Source organism: Mus pahari, chromosome 3 (genome assembly GCF_900095145.1).
Source record: "Mus pahari chromosome 3, PAHARI_EIJ_v1.1, whole genome shotgun sequence".
In the NCBI taxonomy this organism is placed as follows: domain Eukaryota; kingdom Metazoa; phylum Chordata; class Mammalia; order Rodentia; family Muridae; genus Mus; species Mus pahari.
The window spans coordinates 103,911,284-103,924,266 of NC_034592.1; the positions used below are offsets into that span (position 1 = coordinate 103,911,284).

Here is a 12,983-nt window from a genome sequence, read left to right on the forward strand (position 1 = left end):
CACACACACACACACACACACACACCACACCACACACACACACACACCACAATGGAGAAGTCAGATGCCTAGGGAAACAGCATAGGTGAAACCAGAGGAGACACATAAAGCCCCCTCCTAGAGACCAGTGGCACTTGAGGAGCAGGCTGAAAAGTCAGACTTACAGCTGTCAGTGTCAAAGACAATGAGCATTCAGAAAGGAGGAGGCGTGACAGCATTGCACATCTAGACCGTGCAATGCCAGAAGTGCTGGGTTAGTTTGGGTTTCTACTGATGTGGTGAAACACCAAGACCAAAACAACTTAGGGAGGAAAGGGTTTATTTGGCATCACTGTTCATCATAGGAGGAATTCAGGAACTCAGACAGGGCAGGAACCTGGAAGGAAGCAGATGCTGACGCAGAGACCATGGAGGGGTGCTGTTTCGTGGCTGGCTCAGCCTGGTTTCTTACAGAATGCAGGACCACGGGTTGTCTGCTTACAGCCCAATCTTATGGAGACCTTTTATCAATGGTAGCGGGGAGGAGGTTCCCTCTTTTCTGATGACTCTAACTTGTATCAAGTTGATATAAAGCTAGCCAGCACAAGGGTAGGGGTCTCACTCACCAATCAGTACACAAAGGCTTGAATCATGCTTTCCATAAAATAACTGTGCATCTTACAGTTGTCTGGAATGGGAAGCAGGCCTCTTAAACTTTTTTACATATCACTTTTCAATGAGGAATTTTTACATAACCCTGTGTATAGGTGTATAAAATAGGTATGCAAATCAGACACTTACTGATAATAAGTCATTAAGACATTTAGTTGGGAGACTGGGAGTGTATCACGGTTGGTGGTTTGCTTGCCTGACATACATGAAGTCACACCTCCATAGACATACACACAGAGAAGAAAACATGTATGGTGGCACAAGCTTCTAATCCCAGCATTCAGAATGTAGTCAGAGAATTATCTCTAAAAAATTAAAAGAAAATAAATGTTTTTTAAAAGATTTATTTATTTATTATATGTAAGTACACTGTAGCTGTCTTCGAAGAGGGAGTGTCGTTGCGGATGGTTATGAGCCACCATGTGGTTGCTGGGATTTGAACTCTGGACCTTTGGAAGAGCAGTCAGGTGCTCTTACCCACTGAGCCATCTCACCAGCCCAAATAAATGTATTTTATTTTAAAACAGTTCATGGTGTACATGTAAGTTTGCCATTTATTTTATATTAATGAGATAGATGCACTTGTTCACTTTTGCTCAAAAATTTAAATCGTGTGGAATATTAGATACCGTAGGACACAGAGCATCTTCTTTTTGGAATTGATGGATATTTTGATGTTATAACTGTCAATCTTGAGAATCCCATTTATATAAATAAGTAGTACGAGTTGGCAGCAGTTCTTAAGGCCATTTCAGAAATTTCTGGGGGGCTGGTGAGATGGCTCAGTGGGTAAGAGCACCCAACTGCTCTTCCGAAGGTCCGGAGTTCAAATCCCAGCAACCACATGGTGGCTCATAACCATCCTTAACAAGATCTGACTCCCTCTTCTGGAGTGTCTGAAGACAGCTACAGTGAGTGTACTTACATATAATAAATAAATCTTTATAAAAAAAAATTCTGGGAATTCTGCCCTAATTCTGAGTCAAAATCCATTTAATGGGAACTAGCGAGATGGCTCGGTGGTAAAGAGCTCTTCTTATTGCTCTTGCAGAGGACCTTGGTTCGGTTCCCAGCAACCGCATGGTGGCCCTCTTCTGATCTTCAAGGGCATCAGACACACATGTGGTACACAGACACGCATGTGGTACACAGACAGGCAAACCACCCACACACACATAAATCAAAACCTTAAAGTTACCCCTCATAGGGAACAGAGGAGACCGGCTCTCTGTCCTACTTTCCTTCCTGCCCTTTCTCATAGAGGCGTATCTGAACGTGTGTTTCCTTTCTCGGGTCACAGACACTTTCTGGACCAACCCACAGTACCGCCTCAAGCTTCTGGAGGAAGACGATGACCCTGACGACTCTGAGGTGATCTGCAGCTTCCTTGTGGCTCTGATGCAGAAGAACCGGCGCAAGGACCGGAAGCTGGGAGCCAACCTCTTCACCATCGGCTTCGCCATCTACGAGGTATGCGGGCCCCGGCTCCAGCACGGGAAACCTTTCCAGCGGAGAGAACTTGGGAGTTTCCAACAGGGTCCCCTGGTTTTTCTTGTCCCCAGTGACCACTAGAGCTCCTGCTCTCAGGCCCACACATGTCTGTCATCAGTGTAAATGCCACAAGTGCAGTGGGTGGGACCGGAGCTGGCCGGGTAGTAGCATGAGTTAGAGCCTACAGTCACTTTCATGTTGCTGGCATTCCCTTCGGCCGACTCTGTACCCTCATTCACATCAGAGGTGTTCTTTTTCTATTTCGCTTCCAGGTTCCCAAAGAGGTATAGCAGTGGCAGCAGCCAGCCGTGGTGTGCAGCATTCCTTGGGGGTCCTAAGTCTGTCTGTGGCTCCCTAAGAAACTTCCTGGTAGGGTTGGTGAGCGAGGCTGATAGGAAGGTACCACGCCCGTAATGCACGTTTTCTCCCTCCCACCAGGACACCCTGCCATCAAACACACAAACCTTCCCACACTTACTCTTTCATAGTCGTGCAAGTATACACTCTCAGGTGTGTTTGAAGGAGGCTGCCTCCTAGAGTAGGAGAATCGCCTTCTTCAGAGCCCAGTCAGAGTCCTTCCCCATCTTTGGGGCACTTGTGAGCTTGAGGGATTTTAAGTGAGTGGCCCTGCCAAGGGAAAAACATAGACCTGACCTTTATTTCTGAATCCTGCCCCCCCTCTCCCAAAAAGGAAGAGGAGGAAGTGAGCTACAGAATTTCTGTGATGTTCAGCAATTTGAGGACTTAGGAACTGGAAGTAGGTAGGTAAGGACTGTGAAACAAATGACCAAAGAGTTAGGACCCTTGGAGGGGACTATGAGCAGGTCCATGCAACCTTCCCAAGGGGCTCAGTTCTCTTGCGTTCTTGTCCCCAGATGCACGGGAATAAGCAACACCTGCAGAAAGATTTCTTCTTGTACAACGCCTCCAAGGCCAGAAGCAAAACCTACATCAACATGCGGGAGGTGTCCCAGCGCTTCCGCCTGCCGCCCAGCGAGTATGTCATCGTACCTTCCACCTACGAGCCCCACCAGGAGGGGGAATTCATCCTCCGAGTCTTCTCTGAAAAGAGGAATCTCTCTGAGTGAGTGCCAGCCTGGCTTTCCCCACCTATCCCTAAGAGGTCACTCATGTGGCCCATCCTATAGCCAGGAGGCAGCTGGACTAATTACCTTCAGGGCTCTTGGGACACGCCCACAGGCCTTTACCCTTCTGTACTCTTGGGCCATTACTGGGGTTCCCTCAGTCCTTTGATTGCTTTTTACAGTCCTGGAGTTCAATCCCGGGCCACCACAGGTTTAAATAAATTTCCCAGGTTGCCTTGAACTCACTCAGATTGGCCTCGAAACTTTGATCCTCCTACCCCAGCCTCCAGAGGAGTTGCAATTATAGCCCTGTGGCACTAGAGCAGCTCACAAATGTTTATTCACTCCATTCATCCTGTAGATATGTTTTGAGCAGCCATTCTACCCCAGGACTCTTCCAGGCACTGGGGCCCATGAAGTAAACATGACCACAGAAACAGAAGGGGCTCAGTGCCTTCGTGAAGCTTAACACGCTAGGGACAAAGGACAAGGAAACACACATTGTTTTAATAGACACATTAGATTTATAGAAACAACAACCCAGTGAGAGTAGTTGGAATGCACAGGAAGCTGGCCAGGCTTCATCTCAGCAGACCTGAGAGACTGACAGACCCTGCCTCTCTGAGTTCTGTCCCTGGAAGAGGTGCTAGGTCTGTTGCTAGGTCGCTGGGCCATGCTTTGAGGGAGCTCTGGGCAACACCAAGGAGTAGCCATGCGCCTGGGCTTTTCTGGGAATGGCATCTACTCGAGGCTGGCTCCTGGTGGGTGTTTAGTCCTCGGCTCTTTTAGATTTAATCTCAAATCTTTGATGACAAAGAAGCCACATGACCTGGACAAATTCTTGGGGGTGGGTCCTGTTTGTTCAGGGGATAATGAGATACCCTATGTTTGTGTTTTTCACAGGGAAGCTGAAAATACAATCTCTGTGGATCGGCCAGTGGTAAGTGGTTAGGCTCTTAACTATGAGACGATATGGGGGTCACATGCCAACCCAGGCAGGGGCAGTCCAGTGTGCAGGGCAGAAGGAACGATGTCTCCGTTGTAGAACCATTTTGCTGGTCAGAAGCGGGAGTGTGGAAGAGGAGAAAGTATTTTATCAATTAGAGGAAGGCAGCTGGATTTAGGAAGTGATGATAAGAAAGGCTAATATCGGCTTAAGAGGTTGGATCGCATCCGATTTCTCACACAGAAAGAAGGGACTAGGATCAGAACTCAGGGTCAGAACCTGGGTCGTTCACCTTCCACCTTGGTGACCTGGTCAAGTTTACAGAACCCCTCTGACTCAGCTTTCTACTCTGCAAAATGAGGATAATCCTAATCTCCTGGCCATGCTGGTGGCGTTTAGATCTATAAGCTCACACATGTGAAATGTCTGGCATAGCATGTATACCACAAGGGTATTTCTAGATATCCTTCACGAATGTGGCTTACGTCATTTCTTCAAACATTCGGAGAAATGGACGAGATGGATGAGGTTGTCATCCCAGCTTTTCACTCGAGAAGGTGGTGGCTCAGTGGGGTTAAATGGCTTCCTTGCACTCCTGGAGGCAGGAAGTGGCAGGTAGAGCAGTGGAGAAGTTTAGATTCTCCTGTGTGTGTGTGTGTGTGTGTATGTGTGTGTGTTTCAGGAGAGAAGAGTGGGTGTAATGGAGGAGACTCAGGTCTGCCATGGATCTTTGGGCTGTTCTCAGAGTGACTTGACCCAGAACAAACGCCCCACTGAGTGTCTTTCAGGTAGTGACTCCCATGATCACAATGCTGGTTCCATGCTAGGGCTGGAGCCAGGCACCTTCCTAACCACTACACATCTTATTTTAGGGTTGGGTGCACCTTGCTCTTCCTCATCCTTTGGGTGCTGGAACAGCGTAGAGTATGTATCAGGAGTTGCTCACTCAAAGATTTCCTAGACTGGGAGCGTGACTGATTGTAGAATGCTTGCCTGGTATTCACAAGGCTCTGGATTCAACTCTAGCGCTGCTTAAAGGGGGAGGAGGGCGGCTCATGGGAACTGGCATGTCATGAGTACTGCAGATCAGCGGAAGGGGGCCTAGTGTCCCTACATAACTATGTTTGTCAACAGTTTTCAAATAACACATGGTGGGCCTGGTGTGGTGGCACAAGTGGATCTCTTGTGATCTTAAAGCCTACAGAGAGAGTTCCAGGACAGCTGGGGCTACACAGAAAACCCCTGTTTTTTTGTTTGGGTTTGTGTGTGTGTGTATGTGTGTTGTGTTGTGTTTTGTTGTTTTTTTAAAGACACAGGGTAATGGCTAAGCTGACTTGCCACAGGACATTGCCGGCCCAGTGTAATCGCCAAACTTTCTGATTTTACAAAAAAAGCCCTAAACCTGGAAACACATATGAGTCTCCATTGTATGTTTGCCTAAATATTAAAACAAAATCTCCTTTTAAAAAATCCTCACTTTCACACAGGTTTGAATGAGCCACACTTTGGCGACCAATTTGATTTTTAAGGACTGGCAAGGTCCTTTCCCTCCCCAGAGTCGGATTAGCAGAACAAAGCATAGCAGCTGTCAGTCTTGGGATGTGGCGGGAGAACACTCTTCCTCCTTTGCACTCCGTGCTCTTAAAAAAATTGTGTTTTGTTAATTTATTCATTCATTCATGTATGTGCATGTCCCAAGCACACATGTGATGGTCAGAGGACAACTTGTGGCAGTCAGTTCTCTTCTTTTGCTTTGTGGTTCCCAGGGGTCATTTGGGTTGTCAGTCTTGGTGGCAAGTGCCTTTACCCACTGAGCTCCAATTGATTACAATATCTGGACCCCAGAGCCTTGAGCCGCTGGCCACCCTAGAAACTTGATTTTCACCCATTCCTCATTTACTGTCCCCCTTTCTATGCAGAAAAAGAAAAAAAACAAGGTGAGTGGGCCAGGCACTGTGCTTATGTGTGTATATGCATGCATGTGTGTGTATACATGTGTAACATGTGGCATGTGTATGTATACTTGTGTATATGCATGCATATGTATACATGTGTAACATGTGGCATATGTATGTATACTTGTACATATGTATGCATATGTATGCACATGTGTAACACATGGCATGTGTGTATACTTGTGTGTATGCATACATATGTATACACACATGTAACACGTGGCATGTGTATGTATACTTGTGTATATGCATGCATATGTATACACACGTGTAACATGTGGCATGTGTGTATGTACACTGTGGCATGTGTAAGACGCACTTCTTCCTCTTCTCCTTGAAGCCTCTGCTGATTGGGTGCTCTTGCAGATGCTTCGCCTCAGCCTCACAGTAATCCTGGACTGTGGTTCCATCATCAGTCCTGACTTTAGAGGGAGAAAAGGCAGAGACAAACTAGTCTCCCTGAGCCCACACTTAGCCAGGGGCTTCCCCGGAGTCTGTGCTCTGAAATACCACAGCTGTTAGACAAGGTTTGGTGTGGGTGCTTATGGTGGTCCTGAGGAATCTATCACAGAGGTTCTCCTGGCATGGGTGCTGGTCCAGCCCAGAGGGAACATATAACATGTGGAGTGCTTATAGCAAGCCCCTACCCCACTATATAATAGTATCTATAAGGTAGGAACTGTTTATGCTTTTTAAAATGAGGGCTCACATTCAGAGAAGCAAAGAGATTTGCCCACACAGTAACAACTGGGGACATTGGACCCGCAGTCCCACATATGTCTACTCTGAGACCAATCTCTTGCCTTCCCTCCCCAGTGCTCCCTACACTTCAAGGCTTGTGTTGTCAATAAGCACATGTGAGTCTATAAGCGAATGACTGGTAGAGATGCCCCATGGCTACACCCTGCCCACTGATCTGCTCGATCCATCACCTTCGCTTGCTCTGAGATTCCCCATGAGCTTCATAAGCTTTGGCAAGAGCCCTTGTTTATAAGAGCAAGCTGCGGTCTAAGGAGCTTCTCAGAGATAAACCCAGCAGAGCTGCTCTCTCTGGTGTTTCCCGCTGGGTGACCTGCACAGGAACAGAGTGGAGCCTTCCTGGCCAGTCTGCTTTTTTTAGCTGAGGCTGCTAAGATTGACTGCACTTTGGCCCCAAGCCCTGTTGTTTCCCACCACACCAACACAGGCAGGATGTGGCGGCCACTCTCTAGCTCTTCTGTGGCCTCTGTACTTGCATGAACATGGCCTCAAGGTAGCCCTCCTGCTTCTGTAGTACCTTCGGGGTTTGCACAGTAAGTACAGTTTTGCCTTCGCTAACCATCTGGCTTCCACAGAGGTCCTATCAGAAGGGAAAGTCAGGTTTTACCAGGTGCAGTAGCAGATGAGTGTGAGCAACCAATGAAGGTACTTCTTACATGAGGGGAGGAGGGCTGGGCGGAGCAGACACACCACAGGCATGAGAGGTTCCTGGGCTACTTCGGGGCTGGAGCTCTGTTCTCTATTAGGATGGCCTTGAACTTGTGGTCATTCCCTCTGCTAGGGTTACAGTTGGGTGCCACCATGACTGGCCTGAAAGCCTCATTTTTAATGGGTTTGACACAGAATTTCTGGGACACTTCAGTGTTTTTTCACTTGAAAAATAAATCCACAAAAGTACTTGATGATCACCGATCACATCATCTGTGCTCAGCATTCTAAGCGATTTTGTGTGTGTTACTTAGGAACGAATGCATGAGGGAAAATGGGTAGGTGGGATACAATTGTGGACCCTCCAACTTATATAACACATTCATTGTTTTCTAAAACATGAATAAAACTGAGAAAGAACTGAGGTTCAAACCACACATGGTGGTATACACAGGGCAAGACTGAGTTACACAGTGGGATTCAGCCCCAAATAAAACAAAGAACAGAGACAGAGAGACAGAGAGAGACAGAGACACAGAGAGAGACAGAGACAGAGAGACAGAGACAGAGAGACAGAGAGACAGAGAGAGACAGAGACAGAGAGAGACAGAGACACAGAGAGAGACAGAGAGAGACAGAGAGACAGAGACAGAGAGACAGAGAGACAGAGTACTCTTCAAGGTTCAGAAAGGTTTGGCGTGTCTCCTAGCCACACGGCTTGTCAGTGCAGACATGGGACTTGAACTGAGACTCAGGCTCCTGAGTGACCATTTCCTCCTCAGTGGACAAAGCTGCTTCAGGGGTCATCTGCCTCTTGTGTTGTCAGCCTGTAATACTTGCTTCCTTCCCGCCCGCCCCTTTCCCTCCCCTCCCCAGCCCATCATCTTCGTTTCAGACAGAGCAAACAGCAACAAGGAGCTGGGTGTGGACCAGGAGGCAGAGAAGGGCAAAGACAAAGCAGGGCCCGATAAACCAGGGGAAACCCCACAGGTTTCTGAGCATGCTGCATGGATGGGGAGTTTAGCTCGCAGTGGGGGCTCTGCTATGCTCTTGGGGTCCATAGGGGTTACACTGGCTCGCTCACAGGGGAGGGGTTTGGAATTGTCCTGCTGACTTATCCTCCTGGCAAATTCCTCTGAACTTTGCGGGTATTTCTTGGGTAAATGTGTTTAGGTCGCTGCCACACCAAACCAGTCCCGGGGTGGGAAGGACAGGCCAAGCACAGCCCACTGAAGCCTCTCCAGTCAGGACAGTGGCGCACAGGGAGACAAAGGCTGAGACGAGTCAGCTGCAGAGAACGAAGCTGAACTGTCTCAGAGTTGTTGCAAAGGGAGGGAAAAAAGGATGGTAGCAGAAAGTGGGGTCTGACAGCAGCCTTGCGGTCCTGCAGAACTCCAGGGCCATGCCCTCCTTCCAGGATAACCTATCAGGTGGGGAGGGTGAGGTCCTTTGAGGACTTAGCCACAGAGACAGTAGTGGTTGGAGGACCTGGCCTCTGGTCAGGCTCAAAACAGCAGAGAAAGTTCTATCTGGAAGAGAGTCGAGGATGCTGTCTGCATGTTGGCACGGCATATTTGTCCTTTGGCCTGAGGTGCCAGAACTGCAGAGCCTCTAGAATCCTCACTCCAGTTTGCAGGTAGACTGAAAACATGAGCCCTGTGCCACCTGCTGTTGCTTTAATGGGGCTGTTTGGGACACTGACGCCTGGGTTCCCATAAACCAGTTTCCTTTGTGTCCCTATAGCCACGGCCTGGCCACACAGACCAGGAAAGTGAGGAGCAGCAGCAGTTCCGGAACATCTTCAGGCAGATCGCAGGCGACGTATGTATCTCTCCTAGCCCACGGACCCAGCTCCTCATGCGACTCATCCTCTAACAGGGGTCATTTGGTTTGGGAGAACCAGAGAATGTGTGATGCATCACAGAAACCTGTGCTTTTGGGTTCTGAACTAACACAACCACTGACTGGGTGGCTCAGAGCCTTCTGGCTGCTTGCTGCAGTCTGGACAGCTGGGGGTGCAAAAAAATGAACCCATCTGGCTCAGAAAAGCCCCAGCTTCCCACGGCAGAAGAAAGGATCTCACGCATGTGGACAGCCAGGACTTGTCCGGCAAAGCCTCTGCCCCACTGGCTGCTCTGCCCTTCACAATTCTCTTCTCTCTCTCTTAGGACATGGAGATCTGTGCAGATGAACTCAAGAATGTCCTCAACACAGTGGTGAACAAACGTGAGCGACTCACGCTGGATGTGGGGGATGGGCAGGGGCCCCAGCTGTCTGAAAGCAGCTCCTCACCCTTCTCCATCCCCCCAGACAAGGATCTGAAGACACAAGGATTCACGCTGGAGTCCTGCAGAAGCATGATAGCTCTCATGGACGTATCCTTCCATTTGCCGAGGCTCAGGGGAACAGCTAAGGCTGGCCATGCCCAGGGAAAGGCTTAAGGGAATCCTACATGGATACTCCTGGATGTCTGCAGAGGTTAGGAATGGATACTGGGTAATGGCTGGTCATCACCTCTGGCTCTTACGACTTGAAATCCTGCTTGGCATGCTGCCCAAACGTCCTAGCGGACAGGCTCTGTGAGCTGTAGCGATGGCAGGAACTCTGGTTAAGAAGGGAGAAGGATAGAACCTGGCAGAGTCAGGGGCCCTGGTAAAGGTGGTTTAACCACCTTCCCTGCATAGAACCCTAGACGCCTTCACCCAGTTCAGGGGCATTTTACCATGTGTCTGTGGTCCTTACATCTATCCTCTAGACAGATGGCTCTGGGAGACTGAATCTTCAAGAGTTCCATCACCTCTGGAAAAAGATCAAGGCCTGGCAGGTGCGATGAGAGACCGATGTGGGAGTGATGGACAGGGTTAACTTGGGATTAAGTGTGTGATTGCCGTCTTTGAACTTTGTATTTTCAGAAAATCTTCAAACACTATGACACAGACCATTCCGGTACCATCAATAGCTATGAGATGCGAAATGCAGTCAATGATGCAGGTGCTGGGGTGCAGGGGATGCTGGGGGGAGAGAGGGCGACAACATGTAGACCTGAGAGCTGGGGGAAGCAGGAAGGGATGGGAAAGGAGACTGCAAACCTGAGAACTTCATCCTTTCTTCTCCCTGCCCCAAGGCTTCCATCTCAACAGCCAACTCTATGACATCATCACCATGCGCTACGCTGACAAACACATGAACATTGACTTTGACAGCTTCATCTGCTGCTTCGTCAGGCTGGAAGGGATGTTCAGTAAGTCCCCAGACTTCTCAAGCCCCTCCAGGCTCCTTCTCCATGGTACAGCCACAGCAGTAAGAACTCAGCCTGACAGCTGCCCACTCTTCCACTGAGGCTGCACGTCAGCTGTTACTCTCTGAAGGCCAAGAAAAGGATGGCAAAGGGAGACGAAAGATGCAAGGGAGTGATAGATGCTGGTTACGCCCTGCATGGATTTGTGTGGAAGGACAGCACTCGGCACAGAGGCTTCTTAGATTACAGATCTGAGCACTTCAGGTGATGCTCACTTGTGGTCCTAGCAGTTAGGTAGGAGAGGGAAGAGGATTATGAATTCAAGGCCAGCCTGGGCTACTTGGAGAGACCTTGTTTCAGTAATAAAAAAAGGGCTGGCAAGATGGCTCAGCTGCGTGGTCTGGTGGCCTGAGTTTAATGGCCGAAATCCATGAGGTGGAAGGAGAGAACCAATCTCAGAGTTGCCCCTCTGACCTCTATGTATGTTCTGTGCCCACATGCATACAGTGATACATCCTTCAAGAAGCGAACACAAGTAAACTCAGACCAAACCCTAAGAAAAGGAATGGGAGGGGACAAATGGGAGTCTGTGACTAGCATCTGCCTTACGCTTTCACACAGGAGCTTTTAACGCATTTGACAAGGATGGCGATGGTATCATCAAACTGAACGTACTTGAGGTAAGTGCAGCAAACAGCACATCCTCTGCACAGAACCCAAGGCGGGAATGAACGAGACAGGCCAAACCCAGAACTTGAAGACTGTGATTCCTGGGGTGGGTGTACAACAGAACCTAGCCCCACCTCTGAGTTGCACCTCGGTGGGAAGACCCAGGGAAGGCAGGCTGCTCCTTTAAGTCTCCTCCCTTTCTCTGTCCCAGCACAAGCAATTCCTAGGGATGATGGGAACCTCCGCGTCTGCTCTTGTACTGATCTCAGGGTTTCTTCTTCCAGTGGCTGCAGCTTACCATGTATGCCTGAACCAGACTGACCTCATCTAAGAGCAATCAGGATTTCATCTCAACACAACACAGCTAGAGCCATTTACCACAAAGACCCAGTGGGTGCATCTCCACCTAACCTAGGGGGCTCCTGGTCATGTTCCTTCTCCACTTGGTGCACAACCTGATGCCACCTGAAGTGTCTGGCTTGCGGGGAGGTCTGCAGATTCTGAAACTGTCTACTTAGCTTCTACTGGGTTGTCCACAGCACCTGTAGATGGCTCTCACTCACAAAGGAGCCTAGTCACCATCTGCACTCAGTTCTGCCAGTTTTAGGGTGGGTCTACTCTGGGGTCAATAGGGCGGGCATGGATATCTGACAAAAATATGGCTACATTCTGAAAGAAGCTATCTAAATAAAGGCACACACATGGCTGGTTCCACCATTCTTATTAGCATTTCTCAGCCACAGGAAGACTGAGTGTCTTCCAGTCATATTTCATGTATCACCTCCACAAAGATCTAGTTTGGGGATAGGGAGATGGTTGAGTAGATACAGGTCTACACAGCCATGAGGAGCCCAGTGCAGATCCCTAAAAGCCAAAAGTGGTAGCTAACATCTGTAACTACAGTAATGGAGAACCATGACAAGGGGAATTCTGCAGGCCCGCTGGCCAGTCAAGCCAAAAGGATGAGGTTTGGTGAGAGAGAGCCTGGATACAGTGGAGGGACTAGGGAGCAATGGTTTACGGGGTAAAATTGCTGAGTTTGGGTCCCCAGAACCCACACAAATGTAAATACCTGTTGGAGTCATCACCCACCACTACTTCCATCTCAAGGGGCCAGAGAAAGATTACTGACAAAAAGCCAATTAGCTAGATAGCTGACGCAAGCTCTGGGTTCAACGGAGACCTGTGCTTCAGTGTGGAAGGTAGAAGGTAACATCAACCTGACCTCCACAAGCATGCACACAAACATAAAGGAAATATCCAAGTCTATCTGATCTCGCTCCTGCACACATCACAAAGAAAACCCTTTTGGCCTATGCACATAATTGGTCCTGTCAGGTATTGGAAGGGTTGGGCCTGGTCAGTGTTGGCATATTTCTAATCTAATTTTTTGGGTTTCTATACCTCTCCCTCCCATCCAACTCTTATTCCACCCTTGTTCCTTCCAATTCACCAACATTAGATAGGAGATAAAGGTTAAGAGGAGAAAGGGGGCATAGACCTCTTTAGATTAGTTGCTGATTAGGGTTGTTGGGTTCCTT

General features: G+C 48.7%; 1 protein-coding gene across 7 annotated transcripts in view; it reads left to right on the plus strand.

The window, feature by feature from the left end:
• Capn3 (calpain 3) overlaps positions 1 to 12,278 on the plus strand; it is a 41,325-nt gene extending 29,047 nt beyond the window's left edge. For 2 of the 7 annotated variants that reach the window (XM_021193218.2, XM_021193216.2), the window contains 12 exons: positions 1,952 to 2,121; positions 2,415 to 2,426; positions 3,018 to 3,226; positions 4,131 to 4,167; positions 9,279 to 9,356; positions 9,704 to 9,761; positions 9,846 to 9,910; positions 10,291 to 10,359; positions 10,448 to 10,526; positions 10,660 to 10,776; positions 11,395 to 11,453; positions 11,727 to 12,278. In XM_021193218.2, coding sequence (XP_021048877.1) covers positions 1,952 to 2,121; positions 2,415 to 2,426; positions 3,018 to 3,226; positions 4,131 to 4,167; positions 9,279 to 9,356; positions 9,704 to 9,761; positions 9,846 to 9,910; positions 10,291 to 10,359; positions 10,448 to 10,526; positions 10,660 to 10,776; positions 11,395 to 11,453; positions 11,727 to 11,753 — 980 coding nt within the window. In that variant the 3' untranslated portion in view covers positions 11,754 to 12,278. Of the gene's footprint in view, positions 1 to 1,951; positions 2,122 to 2,414; positions 2,427 to 3,017; positions 3,227 to 4,130; positions 4,168 to 6,092; positions 6,111 to 8,411; positions 8,526 to 9,278; positions 9,357 to 9,703; positions 9,911 to 10,290; positions 10,360 to 10,447; positions 10,527 to 10,659; positions 10,777 to 11,394; positions 11,454 to 11,726 lie in introns of all 7 variants that reach the window. The other 5 variants (XM_021193215.2, XM_021193217.2, XM_021193213.2 and 2 more) reach the window with 4 other exon arrangements.
• The last annotated feature ends 705 nt before the right edge of the window (positions 12,279 to 12,983 follow it).